Source organism: Tremella mesenterica, assembly GCF_000271645.1.
Source record: "Tremella mesenterica DSM 1558 unplaced genomic scaffold TREMEscaffold_12, whole genome shotgun sequence".
Lineage (NCBI taxonomy): Eukaryota > Fungi > Basidiomycota > Tremellomycetes > Tremellales > Tremellaceae > Tremella > Tremella mesenterica.
The window spans coordinates 481,498-501,438 of NW_006711236.1; the positions used below are offsets into that span (position 1 = coordinate 481,498).

The 19,941-nt window shown below is 45.3% G+C and overlaps 7 protein-coding genes across 7 annotated transcripts; 5 read left to right on the top strand and 2 right to left on the bottom strand.

Annotated features, from left to right (window-relative positions):
* Positions 1-144: 144 nt before the first annotated feature.
* Positions 145-837, top strand: TREMEDRAFT_64864 (uncharacterized protein; the record flags this gene model as incomplete). The annotated part of the gene is made up of 2 exons (XM_007007066.1): positions 145-290; positions 324-837. 2 exons carry the CDS (start codon positions 145-147, stop codon positions 835-837), a joined length of 660 nt encoding a protein of 219 aa, XP_007007128.1.
* Positions 838-890: 53 nt separating this feature from the next.
* On the bottom strand, positions 891-8,844 carry TREMEDRAFT_40635 (glucan synthase). The gene is made up of 12 exons (XM_007006960.1): positions 8,613-8,844; positions 7,777-8,103; positions 7,623-7,732; positions 7,484-7,577; positions 5,794-7,439; positions 4,415-5,752; positions 3,693-4,013; positions 3,407-3,623; positions 2,566-3,077; positions 2,145-2,381; positions 1,450-1,957; positions 891-1,196 (listed from the first exon to the last, which is right to left on the bottom strand). The coding sequence occupies exons 2-12, from the start codon at positions 8,099-8,101 to the stop codon at positions 1,084-1,086; spliced, it is 5,421 nt and encodes a 1,806-aa protein (XP_007007022.1). The 5' UTR covers positions 8,102-8,103; positions 8,613-8,844; the 3' UTR covers positions 891-1,083.
* A 372-nt stretch (positions 8,845-9,216) lies between these two features.
* TREMEDRAFT_34326 (uncharacterized protein) lies at positions 9,217-10,009 on the bottom strand (the record flags this gene model as incomplete). The annotated part of the gene is made up of 3 exons (XM_007006937.1): positions 9,217-9,564; positions 9,684-9,791; positions 9,920-10,009. 3 exons carry the CDS (start codon positions 10,007-10,009, stop codon positions 9,217-9,219), a joined length of 546 nt encoding a protein of 181 aa, XP_007006999.1.
* Positions 10,010-10,777: 768 nt separating this feature from the next.
* Positions 10,778-12,975, top strand: TREMEDRAFT_74630 (uncharacterized protein; the record flags this gene model as incomplete). The annotated part of the gene is made up of 9 exons (XM_007007160.1): positions 10,778-11,014; positions 11,056-11,076; positions 11,247-11,340; positions 11,633-11,637; positions 11,683-11,841; positions 12,095-12,220; positions 12,409-12,689; positions 12,816-12,904; positions 12,947-12,975. Exons 1-9 carry the CDS (start codon positions 10,892-10,894, stop codon positions 12,973-12,975), a joined length of 927 nt encoding a protein of 308 aa, XP_007007222.1. The 5' UTR covers positions 10,778-10,891.
* Positions 12,976-14,263: 1,288 nt separating this feature from the next.
* On the top strand, positions 14,264-16,305 carry TREMEDRAFT_64868 (uncharacterized protein; the record flags this gene model as incomplete). Its single annotated transcript, XM_007007067.1, has 2 exons — positions 14,264-14,613; positions 15,339-16,305. 2 exons carry the CDS (start codon positions 14,264-14,266, stop codon positions 16,303-16,305), a joined length of 1,317 nt encoding a protein of 438 aa, XP_007007129.1.
* Positions 16,306-16,731: 426 nt separating this feature from the next.
* Positions 16,732-17,706, top strand: TREMEDRAFT_64869 (uncharacterized protein; the record flags this gene model as incomplete). The annotated part of the gene is made up of 1 exon (XM_007007068.1): positions 16,732-17,706. The coding sequence occupies one exon, from the start codon at positions 16,732-16,734 to the stop codon at positions 17,704-17,706; it is 975 nt and encodes a 324-aa protein (XP_007007130.1).
* Positions 17,707-18,458: 752 nt separating this feature from the next.
* Positions 18,459-19,436, top strand: TREMEDRAFT_64870 (uncharacterized protein; the record flags this gene model as incomplete). The annotated part of the gene is made up of 1 exon (XM_007007069.1): positions 18,459-19,436. The coding sequence occupies one exon, from the start codon at positions 18,459-18,461 to the stop codon at positions 19,434-19,436; it is 978 nt and encodes a 325-aa protein (XP_007007131.1).
* Positions 19,437-19,941: the final 505 nt, after the last annotated feature.

The window sequence follows — 19,941 nt, forward strand, 5'->3', positions numbered from 1 at the left end:
TAGAAGTATCACTTGCTTTCCTAATCCTACTAACTTGAGAGATAATCCATCAACACAAGAAGTTCATCCTACACAAGAACAAAGTTTGAAGCAAGTCATATCAATCCAGTAGATTTGAAAGTAAGAAGCAAGATTTGATTGAAAATGAGCAATTCCCTCAGAGATAGATTTGATCAGGATCATAGATATGGAGTATCATACGATTCTACATCCCTCCCTCTACGATCTTTCACTTTCCCACTGGACTCCACTTCCACTATTCAACGTCAAACGAGAGGATCACAAAGAAGGTCCGTAAGAACAGATCGAACTTCTGAGTATAGAAGACCACAACTTAATTATCGTCAATCGGGACGAACTTATGAGACAGATCAAACGGATTTGACAGAAAACCCTATACCAAGATCTTATGGTAAACGTCCGAGTCTCTCATATGATGTTGAAGATGATGATTTTCCTGACATATCTAAACTTGAGATTTCCGTTCCTAGAACCATGAAACTCTCAGCAGATGTTACTTTATTGATAGATCTTCGAGAACGGACTGCTCAGACTACCTTTTTGGCTAAAGGTGAATGGGGTTTCGGAACAGGTATCAGAAAGATTGATTATAATGATACACTTAATGATGCTCAGTGGAGGGCTTTATGTCGAGATTGGGATCCGACGGGGGATAAGTTGTTTGGAATGACTGGTACTGCGGAAGGAGAAGTGGATATGAAGACTAAGAGAGGAAACTTGACTGCTGATATGGGTGAGTATGGTACACATCGTTGTCAACTTGATTTGAATGGAGAATCATTAGGAGATGTAAAGTGGATTGTTAGGAACAAGTAAAGAAATAGGAAAGCAGGAGGAATGTACAGTATGTAGATGAAAGTGAATGATGGGGAATGTTGATATCTCGTTGCATGCAGTCTGTACTGTCCTTACATTTTTCTTGCTATCGGTCATATATGCTGAATATGTTACTCTCCCTGACTTTATCTCTCCTCCACTCAAGTCGGCATTCCGCTCATCGTACGCGACCGACTCGACACTGGTCTCTCTGTAATCTGACAATTGCTCCGCCTTCAACACGCACTAGATCGCCCCCTTGAACGGAGGACCGGACAAGTTGAATGACATCTTGAAGATAAGAGGTACGACGATGAGAGCGACCATACAGCCCTGGACGATGAAGTAGATGATTGAGTCTGGTTGTCAGTCGTACGCCCCATCAAAGCCAACGATACACCAATGGGCATGAAGTATTCGTACAAATGTCAGATGACGTGTAAAAGGAAAGAAGGAGGAAGAAAAGAATGAAGCACAAATGTCAATTGACTAGGGACAGACATGCAGAAGGACGAAGGAAAGTTGAATTACTAATGTCGCGTGTTTGGAATAGACCGCAAAGAATGGGCGAGGAAGAGAGTGAAGTACCAGCGGACAAGTATTACGACTCACACTTGAAGACAATCTTCCTTCTCTGACTCCTCTGCCTAAAACTATAAATCGGAGGTCGGATCTGTTGACTCGGTGCCAACCAGAACAACATTGTCGCGTGCAATCTATCAAAGTACGGCAAGAACAATGGCGGACTGAGGAAGAACAACAAGATGTGACAAGTGATAAAGTCGGCAGAGTATAATCCCATTTCGATGGTCTTGACGATGAATTCTCGAGCGGGTTGTGATAGTGCGTGAGCTCCTAGTCCCCTGTTAAACCATACACCCGTCCACCAGGCTCGATTCGTCTCGTCGTGTTTGAATTCTCGAGAGAGGAAGACGGCGATAAGGATTTTGAAGATACATCGTTGGACAGCGATGACGGCAATGATGCCCAACACGGTGTGTGCTGTGTTCCAAAGTTCGAGATACCAGAGGAATTCGAAGAACGCTACCATTCCGACAACTGCGCCAAAGTGGGCGAGAGCCGCCATGGTAGCGCCGAATTGGTTGGTGTATGAGTTCAACTGTGGCTCAGCGGTGATCTCTTTCCACACTATTAATACCATTAGCAGGACAAACCCACAGACGCGGAGGGTAGATGTTTCGAAACAGAATCGAGTGACAGTCTCAGGACGGAGAGAAGGTAGGGGGGACAGAGGGGACAGTGAGAAGACAGGGTAATATAAAGGTCACAGAGGTCCAAAGACTTACGCATGGCCCGAGGAAAACCGAGATCAAGAAAAGCGTAATCAAAAACGCCATGTTCCACACAATCGGTCCAAGCGCCACAATGGCAATCCTCAGTAAACCAGGTTGAATCTTCCCTTCCACAGGGAACGACTTGACGAAGAGGTAACAAACTACGAAGATGATGGCGAGACAAATGGGTCCGAAGATTTCCCCAATGAGAATGGCCTTCCATGGAGCTCGTGGCACGTCACTCGAGAGCTGTACAAGTCAGCATATGCCATCTTTCAGGACATCTGAGGGAAGAGATCATGAATGGAGGGGTATGTTTCCTCTTACCATCTCTGCTGAAAGATGAGAAGGCGTGAGTAGAACGAGTTCAAGGTTGTTTGACCGGGGAGCACATATGAACGGGGAGGGAGGATGAAAGAATATAGATAGTTACCTTCTCAGATGGTAAACCCAAACGTTTGCGCTTAAACCCAGTGATCCGCGTCCTCGACAACCGACAATACCCCACCCAACTATTGGCATGCGTTCTCGAATTACCCCTGGACATCCATCGTAAGAATTCGCGGTAGTCGATGATAAAGTCGGTATAAGAGAATTGGTGAGGGTTGAAAAGGAAAGGAGCGACACATAGACCTACCACTGTGATCCAGAAGTAGATCAAGTGGGGTACAAACACGGTCATGGTGACATAGAGAAGTAGGACGAGGGTTCGGATTCCTAGGTAAATGGATGGACCGGCGAATCGAGAGTAAAGGATAGAGAAGGAAATACGGGTGGTAGCGAAACCACGACCGGTGGCGATGTATCTGGCACCACCAAAGGTCAAGTTGTTCAGGATTGAGTGCATGTAGATTTGGGTCGAGAACACTTCAAAGACGGGAGAGAGGGAAAGGAAATGTTTGCAGAGACGTAGGATGGCACGACCTGTACCGCGCTCGGTGAGTTCTGCGGGTGAGCTCTCGGACATGGTCATGGTCACGATCCCTGTGGCTGTGGCATAGCGCCTTGACGACCAAGACGCAGAAAAAGTTCAATGGAACTTGCGATACGAAGGATGGGTCGACGGTGCGAAGTCGAGAGTAGGCGGTGAAGAGCGAGAGCGAGAGTGAGAGTGGGAGTGGGAGAGGGAGAGTGACAATTGAAAGTGAAGTGTGAGAGTGAAATTTGGACAGTGAGAGTTGAGGAGTCAAAGTTATACAGTGATAGTCGGAGAGTAAGAGAGTGTGTGACATAAAAAGAAAAGGAAAGATCCCAAGATAGAAGAAGAAACTCACCCTGCACAAACAACGGTACGAAAGCAATCCAAAAAACGATGAAAATGGATATGATACACCTCTTGATCCATTTGAAAACAGGTACGAGGTTATAACAACCTGATTGACCAGGAAGGATATCACCAGCAGAATTATATTTACAAACTTTCAATTCACCATTGAGTGTACCTAAAAAGACCAATGCTAGCATGAATACTTGTACTGACATCATGACGAGCTATTGATAAGTATAATTCTCATTCCACGAGGAGAATAAATGAGAAAAGGCGAGAAAAGATAAACTCACAATGTTATTAATGTGGAAACCAGGATGACCATAATAAAAAGTCAAAAACCTATCAATAGGTAATTGAGTTCCTAAATAATAATACTCTCTCGATAACATTTGTTCACCCATACCAGTCCCAATCTTAGTTTGGAAATTTAAAATCGTACCAAAACCTAAATCACGACCTTTACCACATTGATAATATTCAGAATGTTTAATCCTACCACCTCTACCGATGGCCATCATTCCGGCGTAGATATCTTCGTTGAGATGTAAACCTTTTTGAGCTTTGGAAACTCCGCCACGGGTGTTCATGTAGATTGCATTTAGGAAATCGGGCTGACGGTCAGTGACTCGATCACGACGGCAGGCCCTATTTGTACGATGACCGAGGACGATGGTATACCATTTGAATGCCTCTCTCAACGCACGATGCAGGTCATGGAGCAGTCAACGTTTGGAGAGGGGGAGTTTGAGACCAAAAAATCGAGAGACAACGACTCTGCACACGCATAACACAGGTCGTGAAGCCGTTCACGCCTTAGGAAGAGCATTTGAGAGAACAGAACTGAGACGGAAAACGGTGCACACGCATGCTGTAAATCGTGAAAAGCCAATATCTAGGTGAAGGTGGTTTCCAAAGACCACCTGATCGAGTTTGAATGAATGTGTGCCGATAAAAAAAGGAGCATGTCAAAACATAGAGACAGTAGAAAGGAAAAGACAAAAAATCCACTCACATGCCCATAATGCAACTTTCCACCGATAAAAGACAAAGACCGAGCAGCCAAAGTCCCGAAAGTCTGTTCTTTCCCAGCAGCGATATCTCCTAAAATCCCGATATTCTCTGAGAAGATATACTCTCTAGCACCCAGAATTGCCACGGGGAACTTTGTGAATTCCGAATGACCGTTCTGAGCATAAGGAGATTGACTTGAGACTCTAAATTCTTCAAATTCTCCCAGTACATTCCTAATCTTGAGACATTCTTCGAGATAATTATCTTGATTAGCGTCGATCAACTGAAGATATTCACCTCGATAGAAAACGATAGCATGGTTTTGATTATCACTCTTTCCATCTCCCAAAATTGGATTACCAGGTAATTCGATTCTGAATTTAGGTCGACGACGTCCATTTGGTAAGATTTCCGAATGACCATCTACCAAAGCTGAAAATATCCTAGATTCTTGTCCATCTTTCCTTGCTGGTTCTTCATCGAGGTAAGCGATTTGAAGATCGGGATAAGCACGTAAAAGGAATTCCGCGTTTTCATGTTCTTCCTTGTTGAATTTAGAGTAACGTTGCATGGAAACGACAAATTTGAATTTACGTCTTGCCATACGTTCTAGTTCCCTTTCAAGTTGATCAGTGTTGCCGCCGAATAGTTGGACCACTTCGGGGTTTTCCACACGATATAACAATTTGATGGCTTTGGAGTAATTCATGAATCCTGAAACGGTACGGTAGAGGGTTTGCGCTCGAAGAGAAGCCCAAATACGAGTACGCAGTGTATATTCCGGTGCGGCAGATTTGAATCCTACAGTGTAGAAGGGAATGTCGTCCGTCCGCTTGTTGTCTTTCTCATCAGATCCGAAGGGGTTGCTTCCGCCGTTGAAAACGTTTGACTCTTCAGCGAGAATCTTGGTATCACGCACGAAGTTGTCCCATTCGATAGGATGAAGTTGTTTCAGGTATTCCAGGAGTGTTACACGAGTGTTTTGATCTTCTTCACGGATGATTTCCCTCAATGATAGCAAAATCTTCTCCGAGTAGTGGGGCACGAGGACGGTGAATGTGGGCATGGCATCAACGGGGATGGGTTCTGGAATGGCGGTGGTGAGCGATTGAGCGAAGAAGGAAATACGACGTTCAGCTTCACTACCCTTGGGGAAGAATTCCGTTTTGAGACCTTTATCACCTTGAGAGATGAAGAAAGCAGGAGCTCGAAGAGTACGTTTGCCAGGTTGATCCGATTGAACCTGGTGGTACAACAACTTCTGTACATGTTCGATAGAAAGCAAATGTTCCCGATACATCGAAATGATCACGGCGTTCCAAACTTGACTGACCAAAACCTATTGCGTCAGCTCCAGCCTTGGTAGCCCAGCCAGCTCACCTTCGGTTTGTACTTCACTTCCATATCTGCGGTAGCCAGGATCTTGGCATAGATTCGCTTTGGAAGCCTGGCGAAGATATCCTGCCACGGTGTCCAGATGCTCATACCTAGGGCGAAAGATCGTGCGATACTGAAAATTGTGTTCCAAATGACATACCACAAGAACGTGTCGAGGAAAAACAGGGTGAGATCCATGACGAACATGACAGTGAGAGCGAATGCCGGTTGGTTGGTGCAAAGAGCGGTGCCGAAATACTTGTCTGAACAATTTTGCACCTTCATACCCACCATGACCCGAATAGGGTCTCGGAAGGACAAAGTCAAAAAGAAGTACGACTCGGTAAACTTACAGCCGAAGACAAGGAACCATAACCCCAATGATGCAAGGCGGTTGTTCCGGGGTAGCACAGGGTACGAAGCAGTAAACGTTTGATTGGCCAAATATTTCCTATTCTTGCCTGCTACACGATCTCCAAACATTCGACCAGAGGGAAGAGTGGCAAAGGCCGCGGTGACAATGACGGAACAACAGAATTGGACGACACCGAGGATAAGTGATACCTGTCCGGTCTGGTTCCAAATGGCAATGTACAACGAAGGTCCACCGGTGATTGCGAGGATGACGAGAAGGAAAACGAGTCGACGGGTCAAATGCGAAGTGTTATTCCAAGTCGTGGGGATATAAGAAAATTCTGCGAGGGTAGCAGCGATCATGATGAGCGTGGCAACAGAACCTCCCAAAGCGGTGATAGACCAAGCCATAGGAGTGGTAGCTTCGGTACTGCCTTTAGGTGCGTAGATGGACGGCGAGTTGTAAGCAGTGTAGAACCAGAAAACAGCGATGTGTAAAACCCAGATACGGTTGAAGTTGACCAAAAGATGGAAGAAAGACCGTTTTTCGAGATACGTCTTGAAGAAAACCTTTGACCATTCCACACGGTCAAACTTCATAAATCGCTGTGCTGGAGGTATATCGACGAGTCTGGTTTTGTCCGTGAGAATGATCTTACTGATACCTTCGGGATACCAGAAAAGTTGGTTTACATCGTCATACCCGATAATCTGATCGTGGTCCCTTTCCCGTCGCAAAAACTTGCCATCGACGACTTCGTAACCTTGATCGCGGAGGAATTTATACAATGGTTTGACGACCGAACGGAGATAAAGACCTTCAGGTACTGCCTCGACACGATTTTGACACTCGGGAGATCGGTAATAGTCGTCGGCACATTTGAAGATGAAACATAGACATTCGGGCATGAACCGAACCTGAGCCGCCTCACCCCAACAAAGAAGGAAGAGGGCGACCTGACGGAGTCGGTCATATTGACTCATATTGTTCATGGCCGTACGCCAACGGGAAGTTGCAGAGTCGAGCGACTTCTCCTGAGCGGTTGCAGGTGCTGCACGTTTTGCTCCTTTGCCGCGTCGAGCGACTGAACGTACACGTGATAGACCAGGGTTCTGTACGGCACCGATGGCGTCGTCAAGATCGAGTTGAGCTGCAAAATACCATTTTCTGTAATTGGCATGTTCTCCCCCGATGTAGTCGGCGTGAAGGGTAAGGAGGGCTTGGTTAGGGGACATGCGTGAGGCTCGAGAGTCGAGTTGGATCATGAGGAAATCGTACACGTTTCGTGACGAGTCTAGCCTGGTCAGCCCTACAATCGGTATTTCAAGTGAAGCTGACCTTTTTGAAAACCAAACTTGTTAGCTAGATCAATGAGAACATCTTCAATCTCTTCTTTGGACAGAGGGATGTTTGCCTCCTGAGTCCAAGCAGGCTGATTATGAGCGCGAGTCATAGTGATGTTTGACATAGGACTTACATAAGGTTCTCTAGGTCTATGACCTTCTTTACTACCTTCTGTGAAAGTGGGAGTGGAAGATCGGGACATGTACTGTTGTTGATGATAATCGCTACCTGCATAAGGTTCCGCTATTCGATCAGTTTCATTCAAAGTATTCGAAGAAACGACGTACGACCAGTTTGACCTTGACTCCATCCACTTTCGCTTGCCCAGGTTTCTCTCCCCATACCTCCACCTTCATACCTTCCACCCATCTCAGGTTCGTTATCATAAAAAGGGGCGTATTGTCCAGCCTGGTTGGGTGGCGCTACACCCGCACCCCCCGCACCGGGGTTAGGAGCACCAGGAGGGGCGTAAGGAGAAGCACCTTGTGCATATTGAGGATTTTGGTCATATTGAAGATGTTGTACGCTGGGATTTGATGGGTTAAAGGGATCAGAGGCGGAGGAATAGGAAGGGGTTTGTTTTGGTGGTGGGGGAGGATTAGGGTAAGACATGACTGTTTGAGTGAGTGGATGACCCTCGAATCAAAGAAACATCGATAAGATCAAAGACGTCTGTGTGAAGGATAAGGAGATACAGGTATGAATGAAGTTAAGATGCAGAGGTGAAAGAGAGTGTAAAGACAAGAAAGTGGCGATGCGCCATGAGACAGGCGGTGGAAGAAAGGAAGGGGGGGGGGGGGGGTTTCACTCGTAAACGTCGATCAGACGCCGTTGGTCTAAAAGGTATAATCGACCGGATAACGAATGAGTGAATATGATAAGAAATGACAAAGTAGGTGGATCGATGATGGGTCAAGACGACGAAAGGGGCAGTGGGATGATACAAGTGATTCAAGGGTGAGAGAAAAGCCAGGTCCGAGCGCAAACACCAAGAGACAAGGGCGCAAGTAGTGTTCATCCATCCTTCTCAACAGCAGCGACACATCTCTTGAAAATCTCATACAACAGATTAGATATCTCATCTGTCTGGCTTGCTGATAAGGCAAGAGAAAAAAACACTCACTGTGATGGATGTATCTCTTTGGAACGATCCTCCTCGCCAATCGCTGGCCAAACAACTGGCCGCGGTGGCCCCTCTCGATCGTTTCCCGGCAGGGCTCAGAGAAGTATCAGTGTACAATCGAGGGGAACAAAATAGAAGTACAAAGTAGAGAGTGTGTGGATAGTGAAGTAAGAGGAGAGTGAATGGATGGATGGATGAGTGGGATAGGAGAAGAGTGAGTAGTAGTAGCAGTGGTGGTGGTTGTAAAGTGCAAAGTGGTTCAGGGGGTGAAAAGTCAAACGTCAACGTCGGTCGCCGCGGGAATATCACTTTCCTTACCCTGAATCGGATACATATGTACACCATACCGCGTAGCATACATGGGCTAACTTACTTATGTGAACATGGTCAATGATATACTTTAGTATCAAGATATACCTTGTCGACATTGAACATGCATGCATCTTCTCATCATATGACTGCCAAAAAGCTATCATACATCCATCAAGGAAGAACAAAAGCGGTGTCAACATGTTCCACATGACGCGTGGAGGCCCGCAGCATGTATCAAGTCTTCGTTTCAGATTTCAAATGATGCAATATCTTTTTGATGAAACCATGCGACTCAATGTTTATGACGTCCACCGTTCCTATCATCCCTTTTATACCTCTCCCTATCTCTATCTTTTTCTCTCTCTCTATCTCGAGCCCTATCACCCTTGACTTTTTTCTCATCTCCCCGCCTCCACTCCCTTTCCCGAGGTCTGGAATCATCGTGTTTAGCAGATTGGAAATTGATATTACTTCTCTTTCCCGTTTCTTGGTTCCGTCTGACCTCGTCTTGTTTGGCTTTTTGTACGGCGTTCAAAGCTGTAGGTCCGTACTTGGGTATCTGATCTTCGAGATCTTGTCTCGTCAGCCAACCGCCGGAAGGAAATGCAGAGGCCCTTTCGGTGATGTCTACGTATTCGACCTGTGCGTCAGTGTCTTATCTGTGCATCCTCCAGCCGAAACAATTAGTATACTCCACACACAGGATTAAGGCTGCATATGTTTATGAGGTGAGTGAAGAAGGTCAAAATGATGACTGACCAATTTTGCGTAGATATGAGGATTACTAAAACTCGAACTACCAAGTAAAGTACTATTGACATGTTGTCCTCTTTCGTACTTGAGTCTTAAGAAATTATCCACTTTATCCTAATCATCAGCCCTACCTCTTTGTCTTTCCTGTTCATCCAAGTTGACCCTCACTCTACGTCCTTGATTTAGCCCTCAGCAAGAGAGCTGGTTTCGTAACAGGTGAACCGACACAACATTTGACTCACCCGTAGTTGATCTGAACATTCATTTGGGTCCACAGGAGGTGGTATACCCCAATCATCCACATCTTCCATCTCCCTAGGTCTAGTCAACATTCTAAACGCCACCTCATCCCCATTACCCAGGTTTCTATATTCTCCGACACTCTCATCACCTTCATCTCGTCCCTCCTTCTGATCTCGTGTGATAGTTTTCGATTCAGATTGAGCAGCATGTGTCATATTCTCATCTTGACCAATCCTATTATCGTCTTGTATATCGGCACGTTGTTTTCCTTTTTTCCGTGGTGGTGATCGTGATCCTTCCATCAGTACATTTCCGCATCCGCATCATAAGTAAGGTGAGATAAACTCACCATCTTGTACATGGTCATCATTCTGTCTCTAGACGTGAAGAGCCATCATGACAATGCCGTTATTTGATACCCATTCAAATCGGGGTAAACGACAGATTGAGGAACCATGGGTTCATTGATGAAAGAGGGCACGGCGTGATCTTGTGTTACCAATACGAGAAGGGAGCTTACGGATGAGGTCTCAGGTCTTTTTCTTTCTATACGTTTCGGGGAAGGAGAACGTGAATTGTCTGAATAATGTGATAATCCTAATGTTCAGCTCTGTCCAGTTTTGGTTGATGTCATTGGGCTTTACCTTGCATGACGAGGCTTCGACAGAGCTTTGTAGAGTATGTAGTACTCGTGGTGTAAGTATGTAGAAAGCAGGAAGGTTGAGAGTTTGGGTGTGAGGGGAAGGTGACGGAGATTGAATCATGTCCGTGTAAAAGCCAGTATTCCCGATGAACGGACAACAATGTCGCCATCGTTTCCAACTCTACTGACACCTTTACACCATGAGGTTGACTTTGTCAGTTTGCTCATACACAAAGTCCAGAATAGAGTACTAGAGTATAAGACTAGATCGCACAAGTTCTCGGAGGAAGTGAAGAAGAAAGTATATCCAGACACCAGGGGAGGAAAGATGTCAGACACCAATGTTCACACACGAGAAGGTTACCCAGAAACCCACAAGAAACATAATGACACAGCCATAGAGCTTATTTCAGGTAGTGTAGGAGGAGCTATGCAGGTGTTAGTCGGTCAGGTAAGCTATCATTCATGACTTTACGGGAGCTGAACAGATAGCCTTTGGATACATTGAAAACTGTCAGTTTGTCATTCTCTCCCCTCATCAATGCCTATGGAAAGAACCTGCGTCAGATCATCTTGGAGATCTGAGATCGGAGATGAGGAGGACCTCTTCAGCTAATATTGAACAAATATTAGATGTTGAGAAAGAGGGGTATATGATTTGGGATTGGAGAGCTGATTGAAAGAGAGCACAAACAGCCCCGAGGGGGAGATATAAAGGTACTTTGGATATCTTAAGGCAGACGGTGAAGAATGAGGGGTTGTTAGCTTTGTATAAAGGTGAGTTTGTCTTTCATTTCTCTTTCAGTGTTTGACCACTTCGATCTACTAGCATGTCACCGTTGTCCTGAATGGCATGTATCATCGTGACACCCCACACTTTTCTCATATGAAGTCATGTTCTCTCGGCTCGTCTCTTTACCTAACCTCCTATCATCCTCACGGTCACCCAACTGTCTGGCATTTTGTTTAAACTCACTTCTCCAATTCTGCACTCGTCTCGTGACGGCCTTCTCCCCGATGTTACGTGCATGTCCCACTATAGAGCGAAAGGGAGATACTGATTCCCCAGGAACGGTAAGATGCAAAAGTCGCTTTAGCATATGGAGAGCTGAACCATAGTTATCCCCCTTGATGGGAATAGCCGCAGTTAATTCTCTCCTTTTCTCAGCATATGGAATGAGTAGAAGACTCGTTTCGCCTTATCCTGATTTGAGTGTTGTGCAAGTAGCGTTAGCGGGGAGTATGGCAGGTGCTATCAATGCTATTTTGGCTTCTCCTGTGGGTCAATTTCGTCCTCAAATAATCTTTCGTCCACTTTTCCATCTCTCACTTCTGTTAGAGAAAGTCTTACAGGTTGGGTCATGCACTCAGAGTGAACACGTGCCAATGCTCCTCAAGAGAGACAGAGCACTCTGTGTTATCAGAGGAAAGCTGGTCCCTACTCCAGACATGAGCACAGATAACACGGTGGGATGATACTGGGTGGACGAAGGGACGTAGAAGAAGGGGGGCAATTTAGACTGATGGCCAGGTCGAGATGTTCAAAATCCGTATGCAAGGACAATATGGAGGTTCTAGTGATAAACGTCTCAAAAGGGTAGTGTCGGACATGTGGAGACAATATGGGTTCAGGGATGGTATCATGAGAGGATATTGGGTGAGTTCATAATTTCAATCTTATCCTCAGATTTCTTTATCACAACAAATGACTCTCCCTCCGCTGCATCTGACCCAGACTGACATTCTCATGACCATTTGAACCTCGTTTCCTCCCGTACATGTCGATCAGAAGAGATGTACGATATATGACATATTGGTCGTTTCTGAGATGATCCTGATACCCAGATCACAGTAATTCGTGAAATACCCGCATACGCGGGTTTTTACGCAGGATACGAAACTACCAAACGTTCTTTTTCCCGTACTCTCCAAACCCCCAATCCACCCGTTTGGGCTCTCCTCGTATCAGGTGCAACCGGAGGAATATGTTATTGGTTAGCTTGTTATCCTCTCGACGTGGTAAAATCACGAATCCAATTGGCCGAGATGCCTCCTAGTCGAGGTGGATGGTTGAGTGGGGGTTATGTGACTAGAGAATTGAGTGCTATGCTGAGAGAAGGAGGGCCGTGAGTAATCTCTTCCTTCTTCAATCCCATCATTACACAATTCCGATTTTTCCCTAAAATGTGGTCGGTTTGTATGGTATGGACTGGGAGGGGTGTAGAGAAGATATGATGAGAGCTGACAAATAGTCGATCACTGTTCGCTGGTCTAGGACCCAGTCTACTGAGAGCTGTACCAGCGGCCGCGTCGACGTTTGTAGGATTTGAACTCACAAGAGGTAAGCTATGAAAGATCATTGAGGAGACAGACTGATCAGTAGAATATATTGTCAAACATGATTTATTTTAGATAATGTACAATCACTGCTTCACCCTCACTCACTGCACTTTTGCAAGCCTTGAATATGAGGATCCACCTCCACTATCATGCGAAATATCCAGCATATCAGTTTCTTTCATTAAACTTCCCGATTGCATGCAATTCCGACACCTCGGATAGTCCCTCTGACAAATAATGGTGACCAAAGGATCAATCCGAATGACGCATCAGCTCAAGCTTCACCAAATAGCATCATCCTCTTGCAGTGTTCCTGTGCAGTGTCGGCATCTCAGGGTAACATGAACCGTACATTTACGGTAGAAGGACATGAGAGGGGAAGGAGATGTTTGATCACACTTACTTTTGGCTCTTCCGTTGAAACCACTCGGTTCATCCTAGACTTTCCGAAATCATGATCAAAACCAAGCCACTAGCCACATGATGACTGCCTCGAGTTGGCACATACCGCAACGTGTCACTTTCCAATTCCCGTTCCCGAGGTAGCGACATGTCTGTACTAAGGGAAAGAAAGTATGATTCATCTATCCCTTGTCAACAGGATATGAGCCAATTATGTGTCAGGGTACGCCTTATACTGTAAGGGAGCTTGAGACCACCAGGCGGATCTCGAGTATTGAGGCTTCTAGTGAGGACGTTATGACGTAGTTCTCTTACTGCATTTGTAACACTATTGTGACTTGGTTCACAGATGTCTGAACGGTAAAAAGATTTTGTCAAACAGACATCCGATGATATTTGTTCGCTTTTCCCTTTCAATGTTTTGACATGTTTTGACATATGTCACACAGGGGATATCCTCTCCTTCCCTTCTCTAACAAACATTAAGGTTCTCACATGGTGGGGAAAGTCTGAACCACTAAGAATTCTTGTCTCTCAACGAGCTTCATTCATTATGGATTAGTTCATCTAGGAAGACACAGAACACAGCAATAAGACGTGTCTAATTCAAAAATTACAGTTGAATCCTAAGAGCCTTAAGGAATGTTGGAAGAAGGGAAGTCAAGCCCACTTAGAAAGCACTTGACAAGTGTATGTGGCAAGTGAAAGTGCAGCAATTTCTAACAGAAAGGAAGTTGGTATTTGAAACACGTCTCCCCCGAGCGGAGGAGGAGATAATGACGTGCTTTCCAATCATCAGATGTTACTTTGAGAACAATGGATTAGCCCAAAATCATCAAGAAAAGGGGATAGACGCCTCAAGTGTTGTAGACATATAGAGGACGGACCATCTTGTTTCACTCTGCCACATTCTTCTTTCTTCAATAACTATTCACTTTTCAAAAGAGCTTTGCTCGTCATGTCATCTTCATCGCAACACTCTGTACCCTTCTACACCTCTTTTTCAACGACGGACTTACCTCCGGATTTTGACCCCGAAACGGATATGATGACTGCTGAAGAAGCGTATAACTGTTTTCTTGAATTGGACAACTTGATTTTTACCCCTGAGTCAACTTTGAATGTGGTTATTGAAAGCGCATCATCTCGTATTGTGTCATTGTCCCAATCAAAAGCAGAGGAGGAGGAGGAGGATATCTTTGCCTCTCAGCAAGAAAACCACTTAACCTCAGAGGGGATAAGGAGTGATAAACAAGGAGAAAGAGCTGAGAGAGGTTCAGTAGATTCAGACAACACCATAGTGGAGTTGTATGCTCCCTCCTTGACCCATCAGTGGGACTCTCTGAATGATAACGGTTCATTGGATCTGGAGCAAGTATGATACATACCAGAGGTTCTTTATTAGAGTAAGGACTGGAGGTTTTCTCAGAGGGGGGGAGAGGGATGGAGGTCAAGCCGACCCTGCATATCAATATGAACCAAAGCACTACTTGTACATACATACAGTAGCTTATATCCTTTTAGAATCTCATCTGCAATGTGTCTGCCCAAATGATCTGAAGAGATCTCCACCACATACAGTAGGATGCATATCTTTCTTTATGTCCCGCAACAAGAATGTGTGTGGGTGCTCTGACATGTGACCGCTGGCCGCTGAACGGAAGTAGGAGATGAATACTTTTGATGTCTTGATTGTTTGCTTCAATCGCGCAATGGATGCAGATTATGATGTGCTTATGAGTCATCAAACATGTCTTTTGACAGGGACAAAGGATTGGTAATATTCTTGCACGGGGCCTACATGTGTCAAATACGAACTGCAACATCACATGCTACAAACTAGTCACATTCACCTTCCAACTTCCATCCACTACTCAAACCTACTCAGCCATGCCACTGCCGGATAGAACCAATTCATCATGTTCCTCCAATAACCCATATCCTTCACTTAACTCACCCACTGACTTCAATCCCCAAAGCGGATTTGAAGACACAGAGCACTGGAGAGAATACCTTCAAGATGCTACCTCAAGCCATTATTCCACACACTCTTTATGTCAAGAGCAAGATGGCTGGACCCATTGTTCGGATCGTTTAGACAAGACTACCTTTGCTTCTGCCCCTGTAGGTCAGAATGAGGTGGACAAGATGTATTACCAAGAGGTAGCTTATTACCAACCTTCACCTTTCCAAAATTCCCAATGGGGGGATAGAGAAGATGACATAATGGAGGTCGGACAAATTCAGGCTACCAATATCTTGCAAGGTTGGGAGAATGTTAGAGATTCAACTGATGATCACAGTCCTACTCCCAGCGAAGAGGAGATAGAGTTAGAGCGTTATATGGAAGCAAACAGGATTTCTGTTCAGAGATGGATAGGTACATTTGACCGACCACAATCAGTGGACGAAGTGGAGAGCGCATCAGAGGAACTCGCCGACTCAGATGAGAGGGTTCTCCGCAGATACGAGTCAAGAAGTGGGCATACCGAGCGTGTGGAGGAGTTAAAAATTCGTTTGAATGGTAGATATTACTCTCAGGAAGACCTGAGAGAGGCGTCAGTTGAATTTCTCAATGAGGTCAAGAGACAAGTCAGAAAAACATGGTGTTGTATAAAGAACATGGAAGCACTGGTCCGTGCGGCGAAAGAAGACCCGTCATGGGCGTCTTTTGACCCCGAGGTGAAAAACGCTGTGGCTGAATGGAGCATGGTGACAGAATGGGAAACTCCAAGAAAGAGTGAATGGTTCGCAAGTTTTTTAAGTGGGGTAGAGCAACAAGAATCGGACCAACAAACAAAAGAACCCCTTGGACAGATAACGGACGCTGATGAAGAGGAACAGGAGGAAAGCGGGTGGATAGAGGTGACAGAGAACAACAGAAGTGACCAACTCAGTCTCATCTATGCTACTTTGCCATATATCAGATACAAACATAATTCGGTACCAAGAGCCTTGTTGGAAATTATATACTGTCAATGTTACTCTGAGGATGATTGATCCTCAGAGATTGCCTAGAAATTGGGTTCCGTGCGTGACCACTTGATGCATTCAAAAAACAGCGTGATATGACTTGCAACAATAAGTCAGTACATACTGTATGCCGTCTCGCAAGGGTAATTTGTACAAGTGGGAATCTTGGGCTGATAGTGGCAATGTGAGTGTTTTAGATACAGGCGTTTCGAAACTGATGATGTCAACTCTTCGCGGCCATTCGCATGACGTGCTTTTCAATCATCTCATGACTGTTAGTTAGAAACAAAGGATGCCCCTCGCCACGAGGGGTATATCCATGAGCCATCAACTTCCCTTATAATAACACATGAAGTGTTCTTCCCCCTTCCTCCAGTCCTCTACACCAACACAAACACCGACTCCAACCTTGTTCCAATACTGTGTACTCTCATTCTCAGCCGTTTAATCATCATGAACCTTACGGATGCTCAAGACAACTTCACTGAGACTGAGAAGGAATATTTTGCTGGGCATGTATACCCTAAATGGCACTCTCAGCCATTATACTCCCCATCTCAAAGTGAACTATCGTGGGACGTCTATCCGGGACAAACTACAGACCGCCCCCTTCCATCAGCGGTGATGGATCCCAATGTGGAAAGCTATGGAGGAGAGAAAGACTATCAACACACACAATCAGGGAACTTGGAGAGTGCCTCAGGGGACGGATACAATGATTCTGTCCTATATGGAACATTCCTCAAACCCTCAAAGACAGGAACGCAGGACGCATGGGTCTTATGCGGATGGGAGAACCTGGAACTCAATGCACCGGCTCCAACAGTAGAAGAGCAACAAAGAGAAAACCAGGAAGCCATTGAGGCTATCATAGAATGGTCAACCTTGACGGACCAGGTTGGACAACTTGATCACTTAAAGTCGCCTATACCTTCAGAAGTAAATTCCGAGTCTGATATCATGGAAATTCAACATGGTCATTCCTCGCAAGGAGATGAGGAAGATCTGCAGTCAATGGGGATGTATGTAGGGGATATCTGGTATAAGTCCACTCAAATAGTAACCGCTTCAAATGATGAGTTGAAAGAAATGAAACAATATGCCAAAGCAATGTCACAATGTATTAAAAACATGCAAGACGACATTGATGAAGCAAAGGAGCACAGACGTGACTGGTTGGAAGCAAATCAATGGATGGAGGATATCTCTATATGGGAAAAGATGGATGAGAAAAACTTTACTATCTTCCAGGCAAAATGGGCTATGAGTTGGCTCCTTGATAATCAGGAAGAAGTTACAGAGGAGAATCGAGAGGAACATATAGTATTGATACAAGGGAGCATGCCATATATGAGAGACAAACATTATTTCATATTTCAGACAGTGTTGGATATGACAAGAGGTTGTACTTGTGGGGAATATCTATGAACTTCACATTTGCTTGTCAGGTCTCATGCCTCTCCCTTCAGTAGATCAGACACTGGAATTTTGATGCCCCAGATGGATTCCACTTAGTTGATGCTTCTCATATGGGCAAGCAGGTTCATACATAAGTGACTCGCAGCATCAAGATCACATACTGTACATAGGATTCCTGTTACAACCTGGCTAACCAGCACCAGGCCATACACTGGCCATGCATGTGACATCTTATGCCACTGCGCTAAAAGTGTCACGAAGTGACAAGACAGTTTGGTTAGAGTTGGATGGGTTGGGTATTTAACCAGCGACCAACGGTTTCCAGTAACCGCCGGTTAATAGGCCTTTTAGCGCAGTGGTTTAGGCCACTGTCTCTGAAGGGCACTGTTATATCGTCCCAATGCTGGTTAGTTGGTCTTGTGACAAATTTGTAAGTGGGGATCTAATGGGTTCAGCAGGCATGTGAGTGTTACAGACAACAGCACCTTGAAACCCGATGGTACCAATTGGGGAAGGCGGAAGTGATGAGGTGCTTTTCAGTCATTCCATGGACTGTCCGATAGGAAGAAAGGATCGTGATATCTGAAAGGGCTATACACATGTATCAGCCATCATTCACTGCCCATATAAGAAGACCTGAAATCCCCCCCCCCCTCCCCCCTCTCTCTATTTCTGTCCAGTTTTCTCCGACAACAAAATCACCATTTTCAGCCATATTCCGAGTTTATTGATTCACTCTACTTTTTCACCTGAGAATCATCATGAACCATGAACATACTCAAGATCAATCTGCAGAGGAGGAGTACTTTGCCGAACATGCATACCCTGAGTACCACTCCGAACCACTATACTCCCTGACTCATAGCCAACAATCATGGGGTGTTTATCCAGGTCCAGCTACAGGTAGACCCCTACCGTACAAAGAGATGGACAAAGAAACCCTCAGCTATGGAGAAGAGGAGAACCATCCCACTCAGTCATTCAACCTGATGAATGCATCTGGGGAAGGAAATTACGATTTTGTCCCGTATAGTGATGAAACAGTGGTTGCTTCCTCAAAGACCAATACATGGGATTCACCGGTCTTATGCGGTTGGGAAAGCCTCAAACCCACCACTGCACCTACTCCAACTTTGGAAGAGCAAGAAGAAGATGACCATTATGATTGTCAGGCAATCCATGATTGGGCACCCCCACCCCACCAGGTTGATCGGATTGATCACGTACCATCAACCATCGCAACAGATGAAGTACTGGATTTTGATGGTGAGGGAATAAATTTTCGTGCACCCTCACTAGGGCATGAGGTGCGTCAAGATTCATTAGCAATTGATGTAGGGACAAGGTGGTACACTGCCACTGGAATAGCCACCGCTTCAATTGACCAGCTGAAAGATATCAGACGGCACGTCATAGCAGTGTCAAAATGTATCAAGGACATGGAAAAAGAGATTGACCAAGCAAAGGAGCACACACCCGATTGGTTGGGAGCAGAACCTGAGTTGAGGGAAGCTATCTCTTATTGGAGGAGTGTGGATACCAAATTTGATACAAATAGACTAGGGAAATGGGCTGTGGATCGATTATGTGACACTCAGGAAGAGCTGACGGTAAAGAATCGAATGGTGCATATGTCTTTGTTACAAGCCAGCTTGCCCTATCTGAGAGACAAACATTATGAAAGGCCTGGCCCTGTGGAAGCAATTACAAATTGTACTTGTTGGGAGCATTATTATTGACTTGTCCACTCTTAGTTTTTATCACTTTGGTAGATAAAATCCTTGATCTATCATGTGCAGATGCATCTTCCATTCAATTATTTTTTCTCAGGAGAGTACTGCACTTTCAGACCTGAGCTGGAAACAGGTCAGAGTATCAACATTCCATTGGTCTTACTGATACTACTTGGGCCCATTGAAGATGGTCCTCTGCTTCACTAGTAAGGTGATCATCCGGGTGTCAAGGAGAAACTGCGGGTCTGGGAGGAGAAGGGGCAAGGGGCAGTACGAATACTGAACCGGTGTTGTTTGATGATCTTCCTGTATCCTCCGACCGAGGTTTGTCCCCCTCTGCATATCGTTTTCGCCCTCTACTTTCTTCTGAAGAGGAATGCCGTGACTTTCTGGTGTAGTGTTGTGTATCCTTGAAGCCCCTCGAGTAATCACTCACCATTTCAGGCCAACTAGTACGCTGAGGGGATGGAGGGGAAGAGCAACCGTCGGGGTATACTTGATCTCCGTACAG

Coding starts and splice junctions, on each gene's coding strand:
- TREMEDRAFT_40635 (XM_007006960.1), bottom strand. CDS start 8,101: ATGTCTTACCCTAATCCTCCCCCACCACCAAAACAAACCCCTTCCTAT. Junction 3,078..3,406: donor CGTACCGTTGTTTGTGCAGG/GTGAGTTTCTTC, acceptor GCTCACCCGCAG/AACTCACCGAGCGCGGTACA. Junction 1,197..1,449: donor AAGGAAGATTGTCTTCAAGT/GTGAGTCGTAAT, acceptor ACTGACAACCAG/ACTCAATCATCTACTTCATC.